Source organism: Mauremys reevesii, linkage group 4 (genome assembly GCF_016161935.1).
Source record: "Mauremys reevesii isolate NIE-2019 linkage group 4, ASM1616193v1, whole genome shotgun sequence".
Classification (NCBI taxonomy): Eukaryota; Metazoa; Chordata; order Testudines; family Geoemydidae; genus Mauremys; species Mauremys reevesii.
This window is the reverse complement of record NC_052626.1, coordinates 96,260,649-96,288,192: the sequence shown is the minus strand read 5'-3', so window position 1 is coordinate 96,288,192 and position 27,544 is coordinate 96,260,649. Positions and strand designations below refer to the sequence as shown.

General features: G+C 43.0%; 1 protein-coding gene across 4 annotated transcripts in view; it reads left to right on the top strand.

Moving 5' to 3' along the window:
• The first annotated feature begins 11,763 nt into the window (after positions 1 to 11,763).
• Positions 11,764 to 27,544, top strand: part of USP47 (ubiquitin specific peptidase 47) — a 96,528-nt gene continuing 80,747 nt past the window's right edge. For all 4 annotated transcript variants that reach the window (XM_039535970.1, XM_039535971.1, XM_039535972.1 and 1 more), the window contains exon 1: positions 11,764 to 12,046. In XM_039535970.1, coding sequence (XP_039391904.1) covers positions 12,008 to 12,046 — 39 coding nt within the window. In that variant the 5' untranslated portion in view covers positions 11,764 to 12,007. The remainder of the gene's footprint in view (positions 12,047 to 27,544) is intronic.

Below are 27,544 nucleotides of genomic sequence, written 5' to 3'. Positions count from 1 at the left end.
CGGGACCTTTTGGGGGGGTCGGGGTTGGCAGGTCTGGGCCAACTTTCTAATCCCACAAAATGGAACACCATAGCCCCGCCCCTGCCCCAAGGCCCTGCCCCCCGCTCACTACATTCCCCCTCCCACAGTGGCTCACTCTCACTCACTTTCATTGGGCTGGGCCAGGGGGATTGGGAGGGGATGAGGGCTCTAACTGGTGGTGCGGGCTCTAGGGTGGGGCCAGAAATGAGTAGTTATTGATGTGGGAGGGGGCTTCAGGCTGGGGCAGGGGGTTGGGGTGCAGGAGGGGGTGAGGGCTCTGGCTGGGGGTGCAGGCAATGGGGTGGGGCTGAGGATGAGTGGTTCAGGGTGCAGGATGGGGCTCCAAGCTGGGGGTGGGGCAGAGGGATTCAGGGTGTGGGAGGGGGCTCTGGGAAAGGGGTTGGGGTTCAGGAAGTGAGGGCTCTGGGTAGGGCCAGGGATCAGGGATTTGGGGTACAGGAGAGGGTTCTGGGTTGGGGGGGCTCAGGGCTGCGGGTAGGGGCTCAGGGTTGGAGCGCAGGCTTACCTCTGGTGGCTCTCCATCAGTTGCGCAGCAGGGAAGCTAAGGCAGGCTTCCTGCCTGTCCTGGCACTGCAGACTGCGCTTCGCCCCGGAAGTGGCCAGCAGGTCCAGCTCTTAGGCAGAGGCATGGCAAGCGGCTCTCTGCGCTGCTCTCGCCACCCCTGCAGCTCCCATTGGCTGTGCGGAGCTGATGCTCAGGGCAGGGGCAGCATGTGGAGCCCTGTAGCCCCCCACCCACCTAAGAGCTGGACCTGCTGGCTGCTTCCGGGGCACAGCACGGAGCCAGGAGAAGTAGGGACTAGCCTGCCTTAGCCCGGCAGGACTGCCAAATGGACTTTTAATCTCCTAGTCAGTGATGCTGACTGGAACTGCCAGGGTCCCTTTTCAACCGGCTGTTACGGTCAAAAACCAGACATCTGGTCACCCTACCCCTCAGGGGGAAGGGAGCAAGCACCACCCAGCCCCTCCCCATCCCAAGCTCTGCTCCAGCATCGTCCTCAGCCTCAGTGCGGCTCTGCACCCGGCTGGGGGCCCAGCTGCGGCTCTGCTCCTGCCCCAGCCTCAGCTCCCGGCCATGGCTCAGTCCACAGCCTGGCTCCCAACCCCATCCCTACAGCCCCAGCCTCAGCCCCTTACCCCCTCCATGTCCCTGCCTCCAGCGACGTCCTGCTCTAGGCTGGGAGGCAGGGGGACATGGACAGAGGTAAGGGGAAGCCTAGCCCTGTAAAGTCTGGGGACCGCTGTCTTAGGCATTGCAGTGCTGAGTGTCGTGGTGCCTAGAAAATCACAGGAACAGCACTGTGAACCACAAACCTGAATTAGGTGCCTAGGCTCCCTATACAATGAACTGAGTGGAGAAGGCACCTTAGAACACAATCCACAAAAGCCAGCACTCTAGCCAGGGAGCCACCTAAGCTAGCCAATGGGATATGCTGATGACAGGGGTATGTCTCTCTCAAGCCTTGTCTCTCTTGAAAATAAGTGCCCAGCTCAGGCTTTGTGGATCATAGTGTTGTTCCTGGAATATTTTTAGGCACCATGACACTCAGCATCACAATGCCTAAGTTTCTTTGTGGATCCCACCCTCTGTACCTCAGTTCCCCATATGTAAAATGGGGGAGCCACAGGCACCAACTTTCCATTGTGCCAGGGGGTGCTCAACCCCCGGCTCTGCCCCAGGCCCCGCCCCCACTCCACACCTTCCCCTAAGGCCCCACCCCCACTGCCTCTTCCCACCTCTACCCTGCCTCTTCCTTCCTCGTTCCACCCCTCCCCCAAGTGCGCTGTGTCCTTGCTCTCCCCCCTCCCCAAAAAAAGAGCCTTCTGTAAGCCACGAAACAGCTGATTGTGGCAGATGGGAGACATGGGGAGGGAGGGGGAAGTGCTGATTGGTGGGGCCCGCTGGCAGCCAGGAGGTGCTGGGGGAGGTTCTGATAGGGGGCTACCGGTGGGTGCGGGTCCTGCTTCCTAACCCAATTTCAGGTCCCATGGTGTCTTCTCCAGTCCCTCTAGGCTCTGTTCTTGTTTCTACCCTCCCACACCATTCCCTAGCACGATGGCAGCTGCTCCAGCCCCTCTAGGTCCTGTTTCCCTCAACGGCCCCCTCCCACCTGGGGCATGGAAGAGTTTACATGGGTGCAGAAGAGCCCCCAAATATTTCCATTGCGGGGGTGCTAACCCACCCCCCTGGTTCCACGGCCCCTGTGGTATAGAGTGTGACGGGTTCAGTCACAGCAATCCCCTTGGGACTGTCACCTGATGTGCTGAAATTACCTCTGAGCCCGTTTTCGTGCCAGCTTGGGGCTTCCAGCACCCTGTCTTGTTGAGCCAGACACACTTGCCTGCTGCAACACAGACCCAGGTTCACGCCCCCAAAGCTGCAGACTTAACTGAAAACAGCTCAGCAGGTTACCTCTTTCCAGCACCCAGTTCCCAATGGGATCCAAACCCCAAATAAATCCATTTTACTCTGTATAAAGCTTATACAGGGTAAATTCATAAATTGCCCTTTATAACACTGATAGAGAGATATGCACAGCTGTTAGCTCCCCTAGGAATTAATCACTTACTCTGGGTTTATTAATAAACAAAAGTGGTTTTATTAAATATAAAAAGTAGGATTTAAGTGGTTTCAAGTAATATCAGACATAAAGTAAGTCACAAAGCAAAATAAAACACGCAAGTCTAAGCCTAATACATTAAGAAACTGATTACAGGTAATCTCACCCTCAAAGATGTTCCAATAAGCTTCTTTCACAGACTAGGCTCCTTCCTAGTCTGGGCCCAATCCTTTCCCCGGTACAGTCCTTGTTAGTTTCAGCAGACATCTCAGATGGTAAGCAGAAGTATTATCATGACTCACAGCCCCCTTTGTCCTGCTCCACCCCCTTTTATAGTTTTGGCACAAGGCGGGAATCTTTTGTCTCTCTGGGTCCCCACCTCTCCTTCTAAATGGAAAAGTACCAGATTTAAGATGGATTTCATTATCAAGTGACATGGTCACATATCACTGTAAGACCCCTAGTCTCCATTTTTCCTGGGTTGGCCCACACGTACACAGGAACACTTGCAGGTAAATAAACAATTTACAACCAATTTTCCTAGTCAATGGGAGCCATCAAGATTCTAAACCACCATTAATGGCCCCCACTTTGCATAATTACAATAGGACCTCAGAGTTATACTTCATATTTCTAGCTTCAGATACAAGAATGTACATACATACAAATAGGAGGAATATATTCAGTAGGTTATAACCTTTGTTAGGCTACCTTAGAAGAGACCTTTTGCATAAAGAATATTCCAGTTACATCATATTCACACTCATAAGCATATTTCCATAAAACATATGGAGTGCAACATCACATACAGTACATCCTCCAGGGAGTACAGAGATGCTACGCTTCCTCTACATTCTTTATGCAATCTATTTTTCTGTGAGGTGCTGCATGTTGGGAGAGACAGTAGTTTCTCCATAGTAAAGTTTTCCATTAAGAGCTTGATTTTGCCACCACTCTTCCCTGTTTTAAATCTCAAAGGGGAAACAAAGGCACACACAGGGCAGTCACAGGCTACAGCTACAGAATAGTAGGAAGTTTATCATCTTATTTTTGTACATAGTTTCCATTCTTAATAAAGGTTTACCTTGAAACCAATTTTGCTAATCTGTAAAATCTAAGTACCTAAAAGATGTAAGTACCTAAAAGAATGAGAAATAGTGCATAGAACTAGTTTAGAGAAGATTGGCAGAACTGCCAACAGTCTAATTTTAGATAGAATTATCCCTAGGTTTGTAAACCAGTCTTGGGTGTTTTCAGTACTAACCAGAATTTGGAGGATTTTAACAGCTGCTTCATGAATTTCTAAAAAATTGCAACACCAGCTTTCCCCAGTAGGGGGCAAGTCTGTGTGCTGTCAGAACACAGGAGAGAAGGGATGGCTGCATCCTCTTTGCTGCCAGCTGAGAAGAGCAAGCAACACCATCCCTAGCAAATTTTTTACAGTGCTGGCAACAATGCGTTGGATGTTAATCTTTAGTGATTTACTGATATTTAGGAACTCTGGGAAGGTTTTTGGGAGAGTAGCAATGAGGAAATATCAATGATGCTCTGGATAGAAAGTAGCAATGACGCTCTGGATAGAAAGATCATCAAATGGTAATAACTCCATCACAACTAATCTTACACAGATTTTAATTGTACCTCAAAGGTTAACATTTTGTCTCTTTACCAAATGTCAGGGTCACTAGTCCTATATGTAACAATATTTTGAAATATATATATAGTTTTGGCACAAAGAGTTTTTCCCTTAAATTTGGTAATTTTTTGTGTTAGAAAAGAATAAAACAAAAAGTTCAGAACTTACAAATAACAAATAGGCCTAACAATTCTCCCTGTGCCTTTGGTAATAGAATTACCATTACATATATACAATGAGGCTTTCTATCACAACTTAGTTCCTTTTCTCTGAGGCTATATATTGTATTGTATGTGCTGTGCCTCTGGTAGTGAAAAACTTAGAAGGAAAAGTAGCCTTAACTAAGCCTCTAAATGTGTGTGCCCAGAACTGCACTCCCAACTGTTTGAATATTCCCGAACTGATTTCTGCACCCAACCCAAATTGGATTGTTAGGTATCTTTCTGGTTTGCATGATTAGTTCTGGGCACACAAATGTACAGGCTGCTATTGTAAATTTGGCTATGATTGTCCCTTCAGCTTATGTAACAGGTGTTGTATTATTGAAAAAAATATATTTTTGACCATCTTTCTCATCACAGACAACTATCATGGTACAACCCAGCTGTGGTACAATCCCTATCTCCAAGACTGTGACTCTCCAAGACTAGGCAAACTGGTTATGCCATAAAATCCAAGGCCTAATCCTTGGTGATTCAGGAGAAGTTTGTGTTTTCAAAAAGGTCTTGCTTTTTTATCTTAATTTCCTTTATCTCTGCAAAAATAGTTTGTACAAGTGTCACTAGATATTCCATTCTATTTGTTAATCTTTTCTTTAGAATGTTTTTTGCATGTGTTTTTGTTTACAGTTTTCTCCTGTCACCAGTAAATCTACATTTTATTTTCTTATCACCCTTATCGTCCCTGCTTAGTGCTTACTTTAGAGTTTCTAGGATACTGGACTCTGTAGTGTAACTATAGGATTATAGTAGAATATGATTTAAGAGATATTGGGATCATTCAACTATACTGATAAAAAATTGCTTTCTAAAACCCTTATCTTATCTGTGCTAGCTTGTTTGCTCTCCCTTAGCCTAGTTAGTTGGGTTTTCAGTTGTAAGGATCAGATTAAAAGTATATTCTTTGTATACAAAGGAATTTCAAACTTTCCTGAGTGCAACTCAGCTGCAAATAAAGAATATTACAGGTTGGTAGAATATCAATTGGGGTCTAATATTGACCTGGTTTGGCATAAAATGCCTGGCAGGACTCAGGGCCAGATTTTCAAAGGTATTTAGGCACCTAAAGATGCAGATAGGCATCTCATGGAATTTTAAAAAATGCCTAACCAGGTTAGGTACCTAATGCACTTAAGCACCTAGTGGGATTTTAAAAAGCACCTATCTGCATCTTCTGATCTGTCACAGGATATTCCCTAAGAGTCTTTTCCAAACACAGTAAGTGACCACACCATATTTCACTATATCCATTCAGCAGCCTAGAGAGCTATTTACATACTATTTACAGTCACTAGCCACTTTCCCCCACTTGCTTCTGTGGAAGGGTACAACATTAGCAGTAACCAGTTCTATCTATTCCTGCCTCCCTTCAGGCTGCCTACTCTTCTCTCTAGCCCCATCTTCCTGTCTGCTTATATAGACCCAGATGCTGGGGCTTACTTCCACCCAATTAGCCTTTCAGCTGTATCTCTACTCAGTTAGTTGGCACCCTCTGCCAACTACCTGTCTTTCAGTCAGGTCTCAATTAATGTACACTGGTGGGGATGAGAGTGGCAGGGTGCTGAGCCAGCTCATGACTCAGCACACCCTGTTAACTACCTACAGAACTTTAACAATCTGGCCCTTTGTCCTTCAAGAGTACTCTAGTTATCCATTACTGGTAACAGTCAGGAATGGGTGCAGCTGAACTTGTGCTGAAAACAGTTTAACTACAAATGAAGATGGACCCACTGTTTAGCACTTTTTAAAACAAGCGAGTTTGAACCCCATTGCAGTTAAAAGTCCTGGTGTAGACAATGATCAACATTGATATTTTTTCTCTATAGCTGGTGTCTGCTTCAAGCTTTTTTTTTTTTTTAAATGTAAGCAAAAATAGTTCAGCCAGTTCCAATTACATGAGGGAAAAATACATTGTCCCCCCGCCCCTTTTTTTTTTAAACTTACTACTGTTTAATTGAGAAGTTCTAGCACCTCCATGCTTTCAAACAAGGAATTAACAAAGGGGTGGCCTCTGTGTCAGCACTGGGTCTTTTGTTGTCTACTTGCAAAACTGCGTAATTTTGGTCATGTTATAAGAAAAATCTTAGACTGCAAATGCTCAATAGTGACTTGTTAGCTTGACAGCTAAATTCTCTGATGATTCCATCTGTAGTGAGCATGATCCAGTGCAGAGCTGCAAGCGCTGAGCAGGATTTTCCCTGCAATTACTGCTCCCAAGTGCTTCAGGCCACTGGGCAGAGGAACAGCGAGCAGAAAGACTCTCTCTTGCTGGCACCCACCAGCTGCATGGAAGAGGAGGAGGAGAATGTAGCCTGAATAAAATACAGCAGGGACAAGAGCAGGACTAGGGATAGGGCTAGAATAGTACTCTGAAAAAACAGGCCCTGGGCATCTCAAATTGGGCACCCAAAATGAATGACCTTAATCTATCTGTGCCTCAGCACAGCCTCTGTAAATGGGGATAATAATGCCTTAATAGACTCTGCCCTTTTCTAACTTTGGAATGCTTGACGTTATAACTTTAATGTTCTTTTAACACAGTTTCTATGTGGGTTATATATAACAGTGCTCTATGGATATTTAGGCTTTCACAACGTATTGTTTTACTAATAGTCAAGCCTAAGTTTTGAAAGCGCCATAGGGCTTATTGTCAGAGAAATGAGCCTGAGGCTGGGATTTTGACAGGTGTCTAAAGACAGAGGTGTCCTATTATCATCAAATTTCAATGGGAATTAGGCATCTAACCACCTTAGGAACCTTTTAAAATCTCATCCTAAATTGTTGTCCTTTTTTACAGTAGAGCCATGTACAGTTAAGATGTGACACTGTTTCTGTTAAATGATGTTGACATTTTTTAAATTTCTGGGGTAAAAAGAAACAACCTAAACCTCCTTAAATAGGAGCTGCACCTTGCTTATGACAGGACTCAATTAGATTCCCCCAGAATACCAATAGAATACAGAGAAGTGTTTGGGATTTGCTTGTTTGTTTTTAGGTTGGCTGGTCAAAAAAGCTTTTCCAAACACTAAATGAGCCCAGGACTGAATTAAAACTAGTAGGAAATGTCACTGTCTGAAGACTGACAGATGCTTCAACATTGTTGTTAGTCATAAATAGACCTCTGAGGCAGAGTTCAACCACCTGGAGTCTGACGTGTACATTTAAAACCTTAACTCTAACTTTTTTCTTGTCTGAGAATATTAATTTAGTCCTGATCCAGGAAAGCTTCCTTATACAGGACAAGTTAAGCATGTGCTGTCCTGAATCTGGAGTCTTATGCTATATGGAACCATGACTCACTTAATGGACAGTGAGTCATGAAAAGTCCTTTAACCTCCAGATCAACTAGAAAACATTTAATTGCTATATACTAGCGTCTCAAAGAGCAGGCTACAGATTCCTGTTTAGATAAAAACAAATGCCGGAGTCAATTATATTAATTCCACTAGAGGAGTTTCAGATACACAAGCTATCACTAGATGTTCATACAGTTATTTCTGTTGATAAACGGGGCCAATTGATAGAATGTCTTTCAAAAGGATTACTGATAATCTAATAGGGGCAGATTCATGCTAGTTTTTTTGTCCAGATACTAAAATATATTACTTCACAATATATTTACCTACACCGATGGCGCCATAAGTACCATCTGTACACGATTCTCATTCTTTGGTCTCAGTTCCCTAGTTCATAACAGGAAGAATTCCCGAAGCTCCAGAAGGTTTGGTCCCAAAGGAAACAAACTCCAGGAGCACCAGTCACATGCCACTCTTGGAACCTTTCAGACAGTTCTTTCTTGATTGTATTATTTTCTATCAGGAGCGTCTGTCACTGTTCTGACTCTTCAATCCAATCAGCATCTATCCTGCTCTTGCTATTCTCTGGGTCTCTCTCTGGCTGGCTTCCAGTCTAGGCTAGTTCTTGTTATTGCTTTTATTTTAATAACCCTGTGACTCTTTAGCCACTGGTCCAGAAACACCATTAAGATGCCAATTTCCACAAACCCTGAAGAAATCTTGGTTCCATGTCTCAAGTCTTCCTGTTTAGTACTGAGAGATTTGGTGCCTTTCTTGCATTATTTATTTCTGACACAGTGCCTCAGTACTTTTTTGCTTCAGCCAAAATATCAAGGGCTCCCTGAAAAATTTGTTTCAGTCAATGACACATCTGACATTCCCTGGGATAAAATATCCTCTCCCCAAAAAAACAACACTAAAAAATCCATTTTCCATACACTCTTTCTCCCCTCAAATCCCATCAGTTCCACATGGTCCCCCATCCTAAATCCATAGATATTTAAAACAATTCCAGGTCAGTTTTTGTGTTTATGAAGGACGGTATACCTGATGTAATTAAGGCTTCAGCAAACTAGCTGTTTGCGTGCAAGCGGTCTTCTCTATTGAGAGCTACTGTGACCTCTGGCTGCAATGAGGGTTGGCTCAACAGTGTATGAGACAGTATGATCTAGTTTCTAGTAAACTTAACATGGCATTAAGAGCAAGAGACTTCTGTGTTCTTATCCTGCCTCTGACAGCTGTTTGCTTTGCAGTAGCACTCAAATGCCTCAACTGGGGTGGGGCCCTATTGTGGTAAGTACTGTACAAACACATTGTAAGAGACCGTCCCCTAACCCAAGGAGCTTACTGACTCCTGCTGTGCCCCTAGTCAAGTTATTTAGCCCAAAATTTTCACATCAGCAGCTTCTTGGAAAATGAGTTCAGTTTTATTTAAGTGTCTAAATGTGCATTTAGGTGCCTAATTTAAAGCAGAGAGCTAAGGATACAATTTTCAAAACAAGTTGCCTAATTTACCCCATCTGAAAAATGAGGATGAAAAACAAGGCAATCTAGGGTTTTGTTATATGGACAAATGTCCCTTAAAACCTTTAAAAAAAATATTCACAATTATGCACTGATTCCTGAACAACCAATTAACCTCTACTTCTCTTTTCGTGGATGATGGAAATAGCCTGAAGAACTACCATCTCCCCACTTTTAATATAAAATGAGTCAGTTCAGTTTGGGTGAACCCTAAAGCAATATCTTGCTGAGATTTTAACCCCAAATTCTTAGTATCCCTGCGTGCAGTGGATTTGATAGGCACTGGACTAAATTTGTTTCTGTGTACATGAAGGTAACCTCAATTCTGTTTAATTTTGCTCCTTTCCACCACACAACACTAAAATAACGAGGAAAATATTTCTATGAAAATATATAGGTTCCATATATTGTATTTCATTCTCACTACTGAGATATGCACACAAAATCTTTTGTGTTAAAAAAGCCTGTTTTGTGTATAAGTAAAAGTTAATTATAATTATAATTACTTTTCCTGTGTGTATCCTGTGTGTATTAAATTTGAAGACTAATATTTTATTTGAATTGTATTTGCTCTTTGTACAAAAAAAGTTGCCAATTTTTTTGGACAAAATCTCCAAATCAAAATAATCTTGCTAAACTGTTTAAGGTTCTGTAATTGAATGAATAACCTATACTTCACTTGTGGTTTTACACACATTGGTCCTGAATTTGACTTACACATGTGCTTAACTTTACACTTTGCATTTAGTCCCTTTGATTTTAAAGAGATAGCTCCTGTGTATAAAGTTTGTGCATAAGGGTTTGTAGGATCAGGGCCTTATTTGCTCTTCTAGCTCTTATTTTTAGGCTTGGAGGTATTAGATTATCAGTAAATGTTGATTTCACCATACCCAAACAAAGTGAGGAAAATATATTTCCATCTATAACAACTGAAAATTATAGAGAGGCAAAAGTAAGAAAAATGCTGCTTGAGAATTCTGTTTTAAGGACTTAAGGATATTTACTTTATATATGCTGACAATTTGTATTTAATATTTTACCTTTTGAATGTCAACATCTGCAGTAATTAGTCTGACATCCCCATATTTTTGCACAACTGTGAAAATTTAAATTGATCAAAATAGAATATGCTTAAAATAAACATTGATATTACTTATTGAAATGCCATAAAAATCAAATTCTGCTAAGTCTACTTATTTTGGCTTTTATCCTACATTCAGGCTGTGAGTTCACAGCATCCAAATGTCACAAACCTGAATGATACCATAAAAAGATTTTTAAAAATCTATTTTACTTTACAATGTATAGCTTAGATCCTTCAAACACTTAAATATGGGAATCATCCCATCAAAATTAGTGGAACTACTCACCTACACAAAGTTATGAAAGTTTGCAAACTCCTTCAACTCTTCAACATATCCCACTGCTACCATTTGCAGACAAAAGGTTCTGATCTTGTTTGCCTTGAGCACCTAAAATCACCATCAAAGTCAATGGAGTAGAAGTTGATGGAGTTTTCTGTGCACAAATAATTCAGGACTGGACACCAACTAAAAAAATGATCCTTGATTTAAAAAACAAAAACAAACAACCAACAGCAAACCAATCAAAAAAACAGAAAGTTCCTTCCTCACCAAGTGCAGAACCATTTTTAAAGAGGGCTTAAAAATCTTGAAGTGGCCAGTTTATATCTACCTTTCCAGGGGAGAATTAATTTCTTTTTAATGGTTGCTATCAAGCAACTAAAAAAAAATAATCCTGATTTTAAAAAGTACATAGCTGTAAAATACAACTAGTAGTAGCAAGTAAGGTGACCAGGTAACAAGTGTGAAAAATCGGGATAGGGGGTAGGGGCTAATAGGTGCCTGTATAAGAAAAAGCCCCCAAAATTGGGACTGTCCCTATAAAACCATAATCTAGTCACCCTAGTAGCAAGTATCCTGCAAGCACTTTTGCACACTCTTAATTTTAATGACACACTAAAGTGACTATCCGTGCGCTTAAAAGTAAGCAAGTGCTGAAGGCTTTGCAGGGTGGGGACCCTAACGTGGCCTTTCGGGCAGTACTGTCGGTGCAGGAGTGTTTTTGGGCAGGGACCCCCAAGAAAAGCACACGACAGCTCTCAGCTAAAGCGCTGGGGCCCGGAGGACGCCAGCCGCTGGCCACCCCCGCGGAGACCAGCAGAGGGGCCGCAGCGCGGGGCAGCTTCTCCCCACCGCTACCTCCCTCCCAGCTCGGGCCTTTGGCCTCTGAAAACTTTCTACGATGACATCATCTGTTTGTGTAAAAAGTCGCCTCTCCAACCCCTGCCCGCGAGCTCGTCACGTCAGGGACACGGGGCCTCCCCGCCCCCCACGCGGGGCTTTCACTAAACACGCCGCGCTAAGCCGCGGCCTGCCGGAAGGGGGGCTGGGCGCCCTGGCCTATGACGGAGCGAACACGCAGGCAGGGGCTCGGCGGAGGCGGATGGGCGCGTGCCCGCCGGACAGCCCGGGGAGGCTGTGTCAGGGCTGGGGGGGCGCGAGGCCGGCCTGTCTCGCGAGGCTTGTCGTCGGCCATTTTCCTATTGGCTGGCGCTGGCGGAGCGGGTGGGGGCCGCGGCGCTGCCCTCGCGGGGTGGTGTGTGTTGGTGGGGGGAGAATGAACCGCTCGCGTCCCTCCGCCTCCTCCGGCCGCTGCTGACGACTCCTCGGCCCAGCCTGCTGCGGGCCCAGCGCCGCGCCACCGGCCATGGTGCCCAACGAGGAGAACCAGCTCGTCCCCAAAGAGGTGGGGCCCGAGCGGCGGGGTCGCTCGGCGTGTGTGGGGGAGCGTGGAGGCTCCTGCCAAAGAAGCCTCGGGCGGGGGCGTAAGCGGCGGGGGCCCCGCTCCGGGTCGGGCCCGGGGTGGGGGGTCGGCCCGGGGAGGTGTGCGGTGGCCCCTCTTTTTGTGAGTGGTGACAGGAAGGAAATCCCCGTCCAAGTGAGCCGGGAGTGCATGTGTAGCTCCCTATGAGGGGGACTGGGGTGTGGGGGTGAAGTTGGGTCTTTGCAGTGAGTGTGTGTGTGGGGGGGGAGTTGTGAAAGGCACCTGTTGGTGTCACTGCATGTGGCAAGTATCAGAGGGGTAGCCGTTGTATCCACAAAAACAATGAGGAGTCCGGTGGCACCTTAAAGACTAACAGATTTATTTGGGCATAAGCTTCCCTGGGTAAAACCCCCACTTCTTCACTGCATGTGGGTTTATGTGGGAAGAAGAGGGCCCCAGTGTGTGTCGCTGTCTGCGAGAGCCTGGGGAGGAGGCCCTGGTTTTTCTAAGGTTGAGGAGAAGGCCTATCCTATGAGAGGTATGAGGGGGAGCTGCCTGGTTTGAGGTGTGTGTGAAGGAGGAAGAGGTGAAGCCTGAGTAGTGAGATCCCAGGGCTCTCTTGCGGAAAGAGAGCGAGGTTAAAGGACGTCTGTGTGGTGGTTCCAGGGAGCCTGGGGTGTTGGATGGGCAGGTAGGAGAAGCTTCATACCTATGTGAAGTTATCTGGGGACCCTTAGCTGGGATGTAGGAAGAGAAATTGTCCATATGACACCTGGGAGGAGGGCAGGCCCCTGTCCGTGTTGTTTGAAGGAGCTGGGTTAGTGGGAGGGCACCAGGGAGGGATTCAATCTGAGAGTTTTGGGGAGGGGAAAGCCATCTGAGTGAAGAAGGGATGGAGACAGGAGGGAAGGCCTCTGTCTATGAGGTTTGGAGAGGCTAGGCCCAGGTGTGGAATTTGGGGAGGGAAAGGTATACCCTTCCCTGTGTGGTTCTTTGAGGGTGGTGGAAAAGGGCAGGAATGTTTGTGGTGGGCTGGGGGTGTAATAAGAGTATTGATTTGATAGCTGATTGTGTTCCTGTTTGCACGAAAAGGCTGCTGTCTCTCTCCAGCAATGGGAAGGGAGGGAGAAAGTCTGCCCCTTATCCCTAGTCTCTTACAAACAGCAAAGTGGAGGAGAACTGAGCCTCCCCCCCCCCCTCCTTTTGTGCTGATGCTTCTCATGTAAATCACGTGTCCAAAAAATACTCAGGATTGACAGGGGGGGAGTATAGGTTTTAAGTGATGGACAAAGTGACAATAATTATCTGTTAAGGCAATTAATAATATACAAGGTTTTCAGCCATTTTTTTTGAGAACTGAGGATCTGACAGATAAATTAATAGGCTCAGTTAATTTTTAAAATGATTTTACATTTCAGTTAAATTGTTCTAACTCTTATTGTTACTTTGTTCTCCCACCCAAATTGGCTTATTTTCTCCATCTGTTCTGTCTTGTTATATATCTAGATTGTAAGCTCTTTGGGGCAAGGCTTGTCGTCCTATTACTGGTTTGTATAGTGCTTGGCATTTTGAGACCATGATTCCTGAGAATTACTATAGTACAAATAATCCTGAATTTTATAGAAATGTAAGATATGAGAGAGTCTGTGGGGCACTGCTGTATAATTGAAGGAAATAAGGTAATGGAAAGCTGTATTTCAGAGGCAAATATTTCTAAAACTTAAAAATAAAATATTTGGTTTAAAAAACAAACAAAAACCACCACCACAGGACAGGAGAGGATATAGCCAGTATAGGTGGATGAAAACTAGAAGATAAAGGAGACTGACAGAAAAAGCCTGTGGCACTTGTGGTGGGTAACTGGGATAGGGATGATTAACACAAGAATCTAGCTATGGCCGTTCCTTTAGTTTTTTAGTTTTTATTCCTTTTTTTTAAAGTGTGTGTGTGTGCGCGTGTGTATATACACATTAAACCCAACAGGTAGGGTTAGGTGTGTGTGTGTGAGATACACACACATCTGTTGGGTTTAAAATGTATTCAGAATATGTGTGCTTCAGATGTGTATTTTTAATTGTCTGCTCAGTTTAATTCTCCCCCCCCCCCCTTTTTTGGTATGAAAGAAGTAAAGGGAACAGATAGAGGAAGATAACTGTTTTAAAAGAATTAATGATGTGATGTCCTGTAAAGTTGTCATGGATTTGGATAGCTTGAAGAAAACTTCATGACATTTGTAAATGATGTATATTGATAATCCCCTTGTAAGTTACAGATTTGGGTCTGATTCTTCTCAGATTCTTTTCTAAGTTACACCTCACTACTTTTTGTAAGTAAACACAGTGGAAAACCACTGTGAATGATGTAAACATTGACAATTTACTCTGTAATGAAGTAAACTGTTATGTGATTTTTTGTAAACTGAATTCATTTTTCTTTATAATGCAAATATGAGACATACAAAATAGTTGTTTTGATGAGAGAGAAACAGATTGAGGGGGTGTCTTAACCCTTCAAGATCCCTACTTCTGTTACAAATAACACACACGATATTGGCATTTTCTGTTGTACTTTTCTAACTTTACAGTGTGCCCTTTGCTTGAATTAGGGTGTGTGGAAGATTAACAAATCTCTTACTGCAGCATTCACGAGCTACACCTGTTGGATTCAATAATAGTCTCATAAAGGGAACACTATTTTGAGAGAGGTGTGGATGAGCTATGTTCTCCGGGGTCCCTGTTGAAACTAAGAAGATCTTTCCCTTGGTCTCTTCAGTTTTCCTTGATTTTGCTTTGTGACTCCTGCATTATTGTACTTCCACAAGTAGAAGATGGTGTGAGCCTTTTTGGAGTTTCAGTTTTGCTGCTTATTGGGTGGAGGAGTCACTGTTTTCTTACCACCTTCCAAAGGGCTGAGTGACACTTTTTTTTTTTTTGTTCAGCGCATGCTGCCTGCCTCTGGAAATTAGAGTGGGATTTGAACCAGGGACTCTTGAAAGACAATACAGAACCATGTTGTTTTACTTAATACCGCTTTTGTTTGCTTGGGATAAAAATGGCAAGATCACATTTAAAATGTCACTTTCCTTGGCTAGTTGGCTGAAGGTGTGGATGTAAAAGCCCTAAATGGTATGGGTCACAGCTACAAGATTGGAGACTGCCTCTTTCCTCATGTGATACCATGGTAGTTGAAGTGGTCTGGGGTGTTTGAATTATGAATGATTTTTGCTTTAAGTGGGAAGCGGTTAATGGCAACGTATTTTCAGTTAAGGGTCCTCAGTTCTGGAATGCCTTTTTTCCTTCTGGCTTGACAGAAGCTGAGTTTGCCTTCCAAGGCACACTATACAATGGTTATTGGTTTTCAGAGGCTTTTGTGTAGGGAACATGGGTTTGGAGTTTGTATATGTGGGAGAATTTAGTCCCTGTGGGCTCAGAGGGCTTTATTAATGTTAATCCTATCTGAATTTGTTGACTATTTTATAAAACTGTTTTACTTTTGTGTAGGGCATCTGATAGGTACAACTTACTTATCTAAAATAAATGTGATTTAAGGTTTTGCTTTTATCTGCCTCTTATTGCTTTACTACCTACTAGCTATTTGCAGTGCTGGTACTGGGCTTTGGGTTCAGGATCTCCTTTAGCTGAAAAGTATGCTAAGGAATTCTAACTACCCCAGAGCAGTGCTTATAGAAGCTGTGGTGTTTTTTAATTGAGCTTTTTATGTTCTTCCAAGTTCTAAATTATCTCTGTGAGTTAATAGTTTGAGGACCAAATTTAGTTGTTGAAAGGGCTGACAGTTAAACACTTTTGTTCCAGCTGTTAAGGGGTGAGTGATACAGCCTATATCCCAGGAGACTGGAAGCTACTTACTCCGTACACTGTGTCAATCAATGGTTATGTTCAAGTGTAGCTGCATATAGAAACATATGTTACTGTGCTGCAAACAAGCTACTTATAGCTTTTTGATATTGATCACATAAAATTTAGCAAGGATTCAGTGATATACCATTAACTTGGGGACTTCTTATAGAGCTGTAGTTGCCACATTGTGATCTATGGAGCAATTTGCCCAGGGAGGAGTTTGGTTATATGATATTGGTTGCTTAGTTTTCACCTGCTAAATTGCAATTAAAATGCATTATTACATCCTAATGTTTCTTTCCCACGTAAGCAATTTCTGTAGCTGCTACAGGGTGTCATTTAATTTGCAATTGGTGTGGGAGGAGGGAGACTACTGTATGTGGAAACTTAAACTTGAACTGTCCAAAGTACACTTGTCAGTATAAAGTGTATGTACTTTATACTTGCTGTCATTAAATCAATGGTGGGAGTGTGTGAGACTCTGCTGCTTTGCAACTATCTGAAGTGAATCCTCCCAATCCAAACCTGGATTAAATGCAATATTTCCATCTTGTAGATGAGCCTGTGCTTCAAGGTGGAACAGATATTGGTACGTAGATGGCTTCTCTGCACTGCAAAGGGCATGTATGGGCTATTATAGCTCCGCATTGGAGGCACTGACTGAGCGTGTGGGACTTTCAGTGTCCCTGTTGGTGATGATTCTTTTGGGACAGTTGGAAGATTTCATGGCCACTTGAAGTGGATGCTAGTTCAGCTCATAAAGCTGGCCATACTCTTGATTCAGTGGTTGGACTGAAATTGGAGATGGGGCAAGGGCTGGTAATACAAATTGCTGGCGATGGCAATTGAGATATTGTGAAGGTGTAACATCCTTCTGTTTTCTTGTTTCAGGAAAGCTGCTGATTTTATTCTTTTATAATTGTACTTTTAGTCATTTTAAAGGTTCCAGAATAGAGGATTTTGAAATTACTTGGAAATGGAAATAAATGCATGGAAGAGTTCTTTTCTGGGTTATTTCTATTAGGCTTGTCTGAATGTTGAATTGTTAGTTTCTACATAGCGAACACAATTTTTTCAGTTTTTTTTTTTAAATAAAATGTTCACTTCTATTGTCCCTTGAGCAAACAAATGACATTCTTGGTGGGGAGGTCACCCTAATGTCTGATCTGTTCTTGAGAAAATTACCCATCTGGATAAGTAGGATTTCTGTAACTATGTATATGTTAAAACCAACAGTGCTTTATCAAGTTCAGTGTGCACATGAGATCATAAGCATTTTTGCAATATTTTTAAAGAGGAAATAATTAAAATATATTAAAATTTAGTTAATGTTTCTTCTGTAAAATCTTACAATTTTATTCCCTCCTCCATTTTTGTTGTGTTCTAATCCAGAATGCTAACATATATAGGTGTGACAAAAAAGTAGTGAAACGTACTACCCTATTGTTACAGTGGATGATCTGATGTCCAGTTAAAAACAAAACAAATTAGTCTGTTTTTGCTACTGGACACTGTTAGCTCCTTCATTATAACAGCTAGAAGAGTTTTCCATTACAGTGATCTGAGCAATATTATGTTGCGTAGCCCAGTGAATAGAGGGCTGGAGTGAGACTCTAGACCTGCCACTGGCCTGTTGGGTGACCTTTGGCAAGTCACTTCCTCTGTTTCCCTATCTGTAAAATGGACATAATGATACCGATCTCCTTTGTAAAGTGTTTTGAGACCTATTGAGGAAAAGTGCTACATAAAAGCTAGATAATTATTTATTTGCCACTGAAACTAGGCCTCTCCACAGTACCAATTTTACACTATTAATTTTCTTTACATGGTGTATATTGGGTATCACAGATCCTAGCAAGTGCCCCTTCGTGGCCACCTGCCAGGATTGATGTGAGGGAAATCCAAACCTCTGTCCTATGGATTCCCAAGGGTGTTTTAAGATGATGGAGCCTAAATGGGGTCAAGCCATTGCCTCAATCTCAGCATCCCTAGGCACACTCTCAGGGCTTAGATCCCTTGTCTGGCACCCACTTTCCAAGTGTTGGGAACTGCTCTGCATTTGCCTAGCCCCTCTGGGTGCAAGCACTACCCCTTCAGACTCCTCAGGTCTTAAACACACCTCTCTCCTGGAACTCTACCCCAAAAGATGTGAAACCTCTGGTTTACAGTTTAACTACCTCTGAGATATGAAGCAGTTGACAAGACACACATTTTGTTCAGACGATTACCTTTATGCTCTTTACTTAACAGATTATGTACAGGAGAGTACAAATCATACTAAACAATAGAACATCCTAAACACAATGTCTCTCACTAGCTCATCCTTCCTTTAGGAGTCCTTTGGTGGGGGGATCTATATTTGTTCTGTTAGAAAGACGGGGTCCCTGCCTCCTTGCCTACCCTGCTCCTGCAACAGCCTCACTCATCTTAGTCTGGTGCAAAATGGTTCTCCTGCCACTTTCCCCGTGAGTCCATTTATAGACTCCTGCTGAGGTCTCCTGCTTCTTTTGTTCTGCCTTTTGGTAATTTTCCATTACACCCGAGCCCACCTACCTTCAGGCAAGAGGAGAAAGTGTTTTCTCCCATGCAGAGCAAACATATTGTCCCCAGGTGTTTTACTCTGAATATATGATAATTGAGTCTGATTGCTCAGCACTGTCTGTGGCCTGACAGAGATATGACACAATCTGGCTAGCTCATGGGGGACTCGTATACATATAGGCTTTCCATGACACAGTAATTTCATGATATAGTTTTATAAAATCATCCAAAATTCAGAAGTGGTACAGGAAAAACCCACCAATACATCACATTTCTCCCCCTTTAAAAAAAAATAAAATAAAGCAGAGAGATATAATAGGTACCCTAGTTATGTTCTGGAATCCCACTTCTAGGCAGAGCATCTGCTTTACTACTTGAACTTCATAGATTGTCAGTAAGCAATTCCAATTATACCAAAATACAGTTTAATGACATTGTTATAGATAAGTTACCATGTTTGCATCCTTTAAAGGAGAGGTTAGATGTGTCTTCTTCCCCTGTCTTCCTCAGGTTTAGTTACATTTCAGCAGACCACCCTGAAATCATAGAGTAAGGGGCACCATTCCCCATCCTTAACAGTTTCACTCCCCCCAGAAGTTGCTTCACATCCATTTGAGGCTTTTCCTACTCTCTGCCATGTATCATGAATTTGACAGCACTCTTAAGTACCCACTGTCTCCTTCATTCCAGGGGAGCTCTGTCACACATCATCTTTGGCTGTGCCTCATGTTCCCTTTCCCTGCAGAGTCTTGAATCATAACACCTGTTTCCTGCATCTTTGTTTCCTTACTCACAGTGGAGTTCTGGCCTCCTGCATCTCCTCACTGTACTGGTGTCCTCCTTGCTGTACTGGTATCTCACCACTCCCAGCAGCATTCTTGGCTATTCAGCACTGACTCATTTTCCCCACTGATGGTAGGCAGTAATCTTGCCCCCTCATCCGGGGCAGCCTGGGACTGCCTGATGGTCTGTAAAGATGTAAAGGACCCTGAGGCAGGCAGGAGAAGGAATTCTGTTTACCTTGACTTACTATGTGGGGAACAAAAGGCAGTGGAGTGTGTGTGTGTGGAGGGGTTAATACTCCTCCCTTAAAGAAGCCGAGGTTAGGCCACTGGAGTCCCTGGGCCCTGAACTCCAAGAGGGTGGGGCAGAAAAAGGAATTTGGCTGTGGGGGAAGGATTGAAGAGTTTCCCTTGCTTGACTCCTCTGCTGTTTAAAAGCAGTCAGAGATGCCTCACAGGGAAGCAGCCCTACCCTATTTCTCCCTTTTTGCTCTGAAGAATTGGTGCTTGTAGTATTTCCAGGATGTGTGGGGAAGCTCAACCCCTTATGGGGGCAGCCAGTCCCTTGAAGGAGAAAGGTAAACCATACATATTTCCTAGAAACTGGAGTGGGAGGACCAGGTCTCAGGTTTACATCCAAAGGTTTGGGGATAAGAAGGAGTATGTGAGAGCTCAGCCCCATAGTTTCCAAAGCTGTTCCACTTTGGATAAATAATGAGAGTGATTGGAGTAAGGAGGCTGGACCCACCTCCCATGTAAGTGTCCTAACCACCAGGCTATACGTGCATTTTCAGTCTGTCTCTCAGGCCCAATGACTATTTAATTACCGGTATGTGTACAAAGTGGGGTAGAGGGTGGAGTCCTGGGGATGATTAGGGATGGGGGTCTCTGGAGGAGGTGGTTAGGGAATGAGGAACGGGGGGCGGGGGAGGGCAAAGCAAGTTTGATATAATGCGGTCTCACCTATAATGTGGTGAGATTTTTTTGTCTCCCGAGGACTGCGTTATATCGGGGTAGAGGTGTATATAGAAAACTAAATCTAAGGTTGCTGTGTCATCAGAAGTTAAATGTTTGTGCCATCCTGTTCATGTTTTTTATCAGTTGTTAAAATGTCCCAAATTCTAAGGCTATGGCTACACTTAGCGCTGCACAGCGCTGCCGCGGGAGCGCTCCCACGGCAGCGCTTTGAAGCGCGAGTGTGGTCGGCGCGCCAGCTCTGGGAGAGAGCTCTCCCAGCGCTGTCCGTACTCCACCTCCCTGTGGGGAATAATGTACAGAGCGCTGGGGCTCTGATCACACTGGCGCTTTGCAGTGCCACAACTTGCAGTGCTGGAAGGGGTGTTTTTTCACACCCTGCTGCAGTGCTGCAAATCTGCAAGTATAGTCAGGGCCTAAGAAACCAGCTTGAAATTCCTGGTGCAGATGTCTCCAGGCATAATCAAATGCATAATGTTTATCAACAAGTGAATTACTAATTTAGCGGGGGGTTGTTTTGTTTTTTAACAAAGAGCTAAAAAAAGTCTTCTGTTTTGTCTTGCTGCTCTTCTGAGAATTTTTCTTATTGAACATATCTGAATGTGTAGCTTAAAATTAAAATATTGCAGGTGTAACAAAATGAGTGACTTTTTTCAACTGTCAACTACAACAACAGATTGGAGAAGAAATATTTTCTTTATTTACTTGCGTATTTTAGCTACATTTAGTGTATAGCTACTTTCACTGCTCTCCCATTTGAATGGGTGGTCTTGTATAGCAACAGGAGAAAAAATAATTTTTAAACGTAGGAAGAATTCTGGTAAAATAATAAAAAATTGGTAGGGGTCTTCCTGAAACTACATTAAAATTATTTTTTATCTAAGAGTAAAATTTTCAAAACACTTAAGTGAGTTAGACACTTAAGTAACTTGTAGCACTTTTTCAAAGTGACTTAAGTGCTTTGGAAAATTTTGCCCATGATCTCAGATTGACGGCCCTGTTAAAAAACTTAGGACTGGTAGATGTGCAATAGTTTATCTGAGTTATAGGTTCCTTTGATTCATTGTAATTGCACATCCTGAACATCCAAACACCACCTCTGTGTCACTGGCTGAGTCACCACTTGTCAACAGGCGCCCTCTACTGAGGCAGAGGGAGAAGGTTTATGCTGTATGCATGTGCACATTTAGCATTTATTTATTTTTGTGTCACTTAGAAATGTGTTTCAAAGCAGAGGCTTTGTTAAATAGCATGATAGGTTAAAAACAAACTGGGGGGATTCTGTACTAGCTAAATTAATAGATAGCTAGAAGTAGTTTGGGTTTTGTGTGTGTGTTATTTATTTATTTATTTTGAAAACAGTGACAAAGCTAAATCTAGTTAAAATGAAAGATGAAATAGCAACTTCATTATCAAAAAATATTTTTAAAATTTCCTGGTCTATAATCCAGAACTATTATAGTAATACTCTGTAGAATATCAAAGTATTTCCTCATAAATGTTCTTTCTTAAAAATATCTGTGCAGGATTTTCACTTCTGGGTACCAGGATTTAAGGGTATTTTGCCTTCTAAGGGTTGTAGTAGCAGGAGCACAAGCCACATCTTCTGCGGTGATTGTGCACTATCCCTAAGCTTAACTGCTGCTCTTTGAACATTCCAGTCAGTACCTTCTTGACTGCAGTCATCAGTGAACCTCCATGCAGGAACAGCACAACTGCAGCTAGCTACTCCAGCTTGTCTTAACCTATGCTGGTAGGGCAGGATAATCTTTATTTGTAGCTTTCCCTGCTTTCTAGTCAGGTCTGTTTTCTTTTTTGTGGCTGCTAGAGCAGAAACACTGATGAATTGCCAGCCTCCATGGACCTTGGAGAAACTTTGGTTCCATGGTCAGTCTTCATGTATTTGTATTTTTCGGTCAGTGATTCAGCACACTGTTGCTTCATAATCTGTCTCGGGGCCTCTATTCCTATTAATTTCCAAGTTTCTTGATTTGCATAGTTTTCATGCTTTCTTCCCCCCACCCAGAATGTCTGTTTCCTGACTCTTCAGGTGGAAGAGAGACTACTCAGCTTTGAGCAATGTCAGCATGGCAGAAAGATGATAATGGAGGAGCATGTTCACTGCATCTGTAGCTGGAAGATGGGCACACGGTGTGAGGGTGATATCTTATGCGTAGGCAACACCATAAGTGCAGTTACATCAGGGAAATGTTTCCATTTCCATGTTGAGGCAAGCTTAGAGACGCCACTAAGTCTTTTACATTTAGTGCAGCCTCATGCCAAATGAGAAATCTTTGAATTATAAGGCTGAGTCACCTTTGATCACTGAATGCTAGGACACTCTGGTACTGCCTACATTGGCACAGACCCAACTTCCCTCTAGGCCAGTCGGGTACCTTTATCACTGAAGTATTTTTGGTTGTATCCTTCCAGCACCCCTTTTGACTTCAGCTGAGCTGATGAGGCATTGTTTCCTTATAGGTTTCAGAGTAGCAGCCGGAAGTGAGCTGTAGCTCACGAAAGCTCATGCTGAAATAAATTTGTTAGTCTCTAAGGTGCTACAAGTACTCCTGTTTTTATTTTCTTATAAGAAGCATCAAGGGTGAAACTGCTACTGGCAAAGTAATCACAAAGTCTCACCACTCTACATTCAGGTCAATGAGACTGATCTTGGGAGACTTTGTGGTAGTGTATATGTCCACAGATCTTGCCATGTCCATCTTAGTCATCTCAGAGGCTGCAATATTGTCTTTATTTACTTCAGGCCCTGTTTTGAAACCTACTGATGCTGTTTATACAGTTGGAGTGTTTTGCCTCAAGATCAAAACCTGTGCTCTGGCACTTTGCTTGGTTGGCCTTTTGAGGCAAAATGTGGTACTATGGCTTTCAGATGGTACCCATTTGTGAATGTACTAGGGCCAAAATCAAGAGACCTCTAGGTCAGGAATCTTCATTCAGTATTGTTTCTGTGCACTTGAACTCTGTTTTTCTGTTGTCTAGCAATGGTGTGGCAAACACCTTAAAACTGCCTCTGCCTTTAACATGGTCAAGAAAGTATACCCTTCTGAGGATGCCTGTCTTTCTCGCACCTCCAATATGGTGATCGAGGCAGTGATAACAAGAGGAAAGACTGGGCAAACAATCTTTTCTTGCAGAACCACAAACTATTTGCGGCCATGATTTATTTGGATTAAGGGTACTATTTTGCGGCAGCAGCTCTTCAGTTTGTGGAGTAATAGGCTTTCATGGATGAAGAATCACTCAAACTCTTCTTTTGAGACCCTTTCCAAGGATAAATACTAAAAAAAATAGTGCATGATGTGGACATGTGTGGGGCAAACAGGTCCCTTTATTTGTCCCACCCAAAAATACCTTGCTTGAGTGTTAAAATAAAAAAACTAATTTCAGCTGGGTTCATTTGACATCTTTCAACTAGTCATGAAATAGACACAAGTCTCTGCAACCCCTTGTCGTCAGATTCATGGGGAGCTTGATGCTTTCAAAATCTGGATTAAAAAGGCCCACATTCATATTAATATAGTCCTGACAAAACTTACAAAAATGTCTTTTCAACCAGGTCATATTGCTGGTGGAAATGAACAGCTCATAAAGCGTGACAGAAGTTTATGCTCCCCTGTGACTGATCCGCCTAATACCAAGTTTGACAAGGATATGGTGGTGCTATGGTCTCATATCTGAGATTCTTATCCGGTACAGTGACAGTTCTACTTAATAAGCCTGCTATCTATGTTCTCACCTGGGTATGCATGTGGGTATGGAAAGGCCTTTCTCTGGCTTAAGAGGTCTTTGAAATGTTAGTTGGAGGAGACTAGAACTCTTGAAGTCTATCCATATCTTTGTTTCATTTGAAGACAATTTGCTGTGTAGGGTAATCACTAAAAGAGCCATGTTTAAGTGAGCCTCTTCTGATGAGTGGTGTTGGTGGCTCACTCCTCTGCTATTATTCTTGCCTGTAAGAGCCATAAAACCTTAAGGGCTTAGATATTGCCACCTGTTTCCTGCTAAGTTGCTCAGACCAGAAATGAGAATTCTGCAAGATATCTTAAGAGAAACAGAATAACAATTTAAGTAACTTCTTCCTTGTTGCATGATTTGGCAATGACTACTGTTCTTACTGGTCTGCTTTGAAAAGAATAGCTATGGATTTCCTTCATTGTGGATGAGCAGTTTCACTTTTTCCCCACTTCTGGTGCTTATGGACTAGCATGTGGCTGTAGTGTTTTGAGTTGCAAATATGTGAGAATGTGTACATTTTTTTTTTAATCTCTGTTGTTTTTTTTTTAAATAGACCTATTAGGCTTTTGGAAAACAATTAAATTATTTAATATGATCTAGGGGCTCAATTCTGCATACTCACATATGCAAAATTGCTGTTTACTTCACTTGGGTGGTTGTTTGAGATTCTGATTGCAGTATTGAACAATGAATCACTGAAATTTCCCTTCAAAATTACTTGGAAAAGTAGTTGGGAAAGACTTTTGCTGCATTACGGAGTAAACATGAAATACTTTTTACAAAATGATATAAACTGTATTGAGGATTAGAGCATTAAGAGAAATTTTAGATAAAACGAATTGTAAGACCTGTTTGTTGTACTCTACAAGAGCATTCTTCAAGTTATATTTGAAAGTGCCTTTTTTCATACAGAAAAATCTGTCTGTGGATTGGAAACTTTCATTTTGTAGCTTTATCAGATGATCCTTCTAAACTAGTTTTGGCATTACTTTGTAATCTGGTCTCCAAATATGCTGCTGTTCACCTACATACTGCTCTTCTTCCCGTTACCAAACTTGTGCAGTGCGGGCATGAATACACCCTCTTTGTTTATATTTACCTTTAGAAATCAGAGGTCATCAAGTCCAGCCCCCTGCACTGAGGTGGGACCAGGTAAACTTCATCATCCCACGTTGGCGTCTGTCCAACCTGTTCTTAAAAACCTCCCAACAATTTTGTTGAATGAATTCAGTGCCCTAAAAATTGTTTTTCTTTGTGACTATTAAAGAGCTTCAATATTTGCTGTCTTAATTTTATTTTAATTACGGAGTATTTTGTAGAAGATAAATATACAGTACATTGAAGGTGTCTGGTTTAACTCTGTTTATACTTTGGCTTAAAAAAAGAAAGAGAAAAAATGTATTCCACTCAGGTGTGCGCACACAGCGCACCAAAGCTGGAGAAATTTACCTCGCAATACCTGTAGGAGAGACGCTCACACCATTTGCCTCATAGCCCCTCCGCTGGCTATCTAAGGGCAGCAGCACCCCGTCTGCCTCAGTTCCTTCTCACTGCCTGCTGCTACAGTTGCAGCACTCTTAATAGTGTTTCTTCATATTGCCCCTTTTTTCTGTCTTTGAGAACTTCTTGTAAATAGTTTAGTTGTTTATTAGTAGTATCTTAGGTGGTTGGTTAGGTTATTTAGCTGTAGTTTCCTGGTGGAATTTCTTCACCAGGATTTAAACATTGCACCACAAATATATACGATGGACAATTGTGAATGATACTCTCACGTTTGTGACTGTGAGAGGGGCATATTAAGGACAGATGCTCCTTCTGTAAGAAAAGGACACTGCTGGCAAGGGATTTGAGACTCAAGCAGCACCAATGGAGCAAGCTATGAGGCCTATATCATCACCAAAGATGCTACAAGTTCCTCAGCCACCATTGAAGCCCCAGCATGCTGATGTTCCTTGGCAGGACTTGGAGCCTGCCTCTAACAGGCAGGGAGATCATTCCCCTTCCTTGAATCCACCAAGAAAAAGGACCCATAAATTGGACCATAACCACTCCAGATCTTGAAGAGTGCTGTCGTCCTCCATGTTGATCTCTGCTGACGGGCACTGTGGCTCCTTGGGTACCCGTGAGAGAGCTGGGCCATTGACCCATTCCCTAGTACCAAGACAATATCGCAAGTCTGTACCGTTGACTCCGGCACCATGCATGATCCGTTACCAATGACAGCTACCAGTGATGACCACGTCCCTAGCCTGCTGGGCAATGTCAGACCTATTATCCCTCTCAATCCCAGATTCTCCAATCACACAGGAACACTTAGCAGTCATGACTTCATCAGTAGTTACGGCACCGACACTGTCCTCAGTATTGCTCTTGAGCCTGGCTACCCTAATGAGACTAGTGCCAGAACTGGTAATGACCTCAGAACTGGAATCTCTTTCAGGGTTGGTGCCGAGTGAGAATGTGTTGCCCTGCTTAACCCTTAGTGCATCAGCTTCTCTACCAACCTTGAGCTGATGCAATCAACATATTGGATCTCAGATGAGGCTGGACTGTGGTTTGCTCTGCCAGAAATTACCCCCTTACATTGCTTCTGGATGACTTTGGGGGTTCATTTGGGTCGAGTTTGAGATCTTCATTCACTTTCCCTTCATCCCCTAGATGCTGGTCTGTGGTTTGATCTGGATATATGTCTGTTACTGATCAGTACCAGGATCGGTACTGATCACACAGTAGATATAGGGGCACTCGGCCCGCTGCTTATTGGCCAATGATGCCATGGGACGCTCCCCATTCCTTTAGGTCCCCATCTTCAACCCACTGTAAGGTAAGATGCAACCCACTCTAGGGTATCGGTGCTGCATAGTCAGCTGGAGGATGCTACCTCTGAGCAAGTACAGCCTGACATAATTGGACAGGGTACAGTACTGAACCAAGAGCAGCCATCTACTCTTCATCCTCCTTGTCACTGGATGTTGCCATGGCACCAGACGTTTTCTTTCCAGCGCCGGGGGATTTCTGGGCACATCAAGACCTTCTTAGAAAGTTGACCTCAGTGTTGGGTATCCAGGCAGAATTTGTGCAGGAAAACGTGCACAAACTAGTGGGCATTCTCCAGTCCTCATGCTGGGGAGAGTAGCTCTCCTGTTGTACTTTACAAAACATTTTACGTAACCCATTAAGTGTTAGTGAGGTGTAACTTTATAATTTCTAAAATACAGGTAAATAAGTTTAGGAGTCTTCATGTACAGTACAGTCTTATCTTTTTAAATGTTAATTTAGAATTGATACTGGAATATCAAAGATAGCTTTTCTCTCAGATGCAGAATAGAATGCATGCAGTTTAATTCATGCCGCAGTATTTGAAAAATATAAACTTTCAACTGCTAGGAAATAGCTGTATGATATATCCCAAATCAGTGCAGTTAAGAAAGTAAGTGTGTGGTATTAAGACTGAGTGACTTTAATCACAGAAATGTATTGTATTTAGGAAATATGAGGCATTTTTTAAAGTTTGACTACTTCAACAGCAGTCCATCTCTAAGTAGTGTAGTTAATACCACGATCTAGAT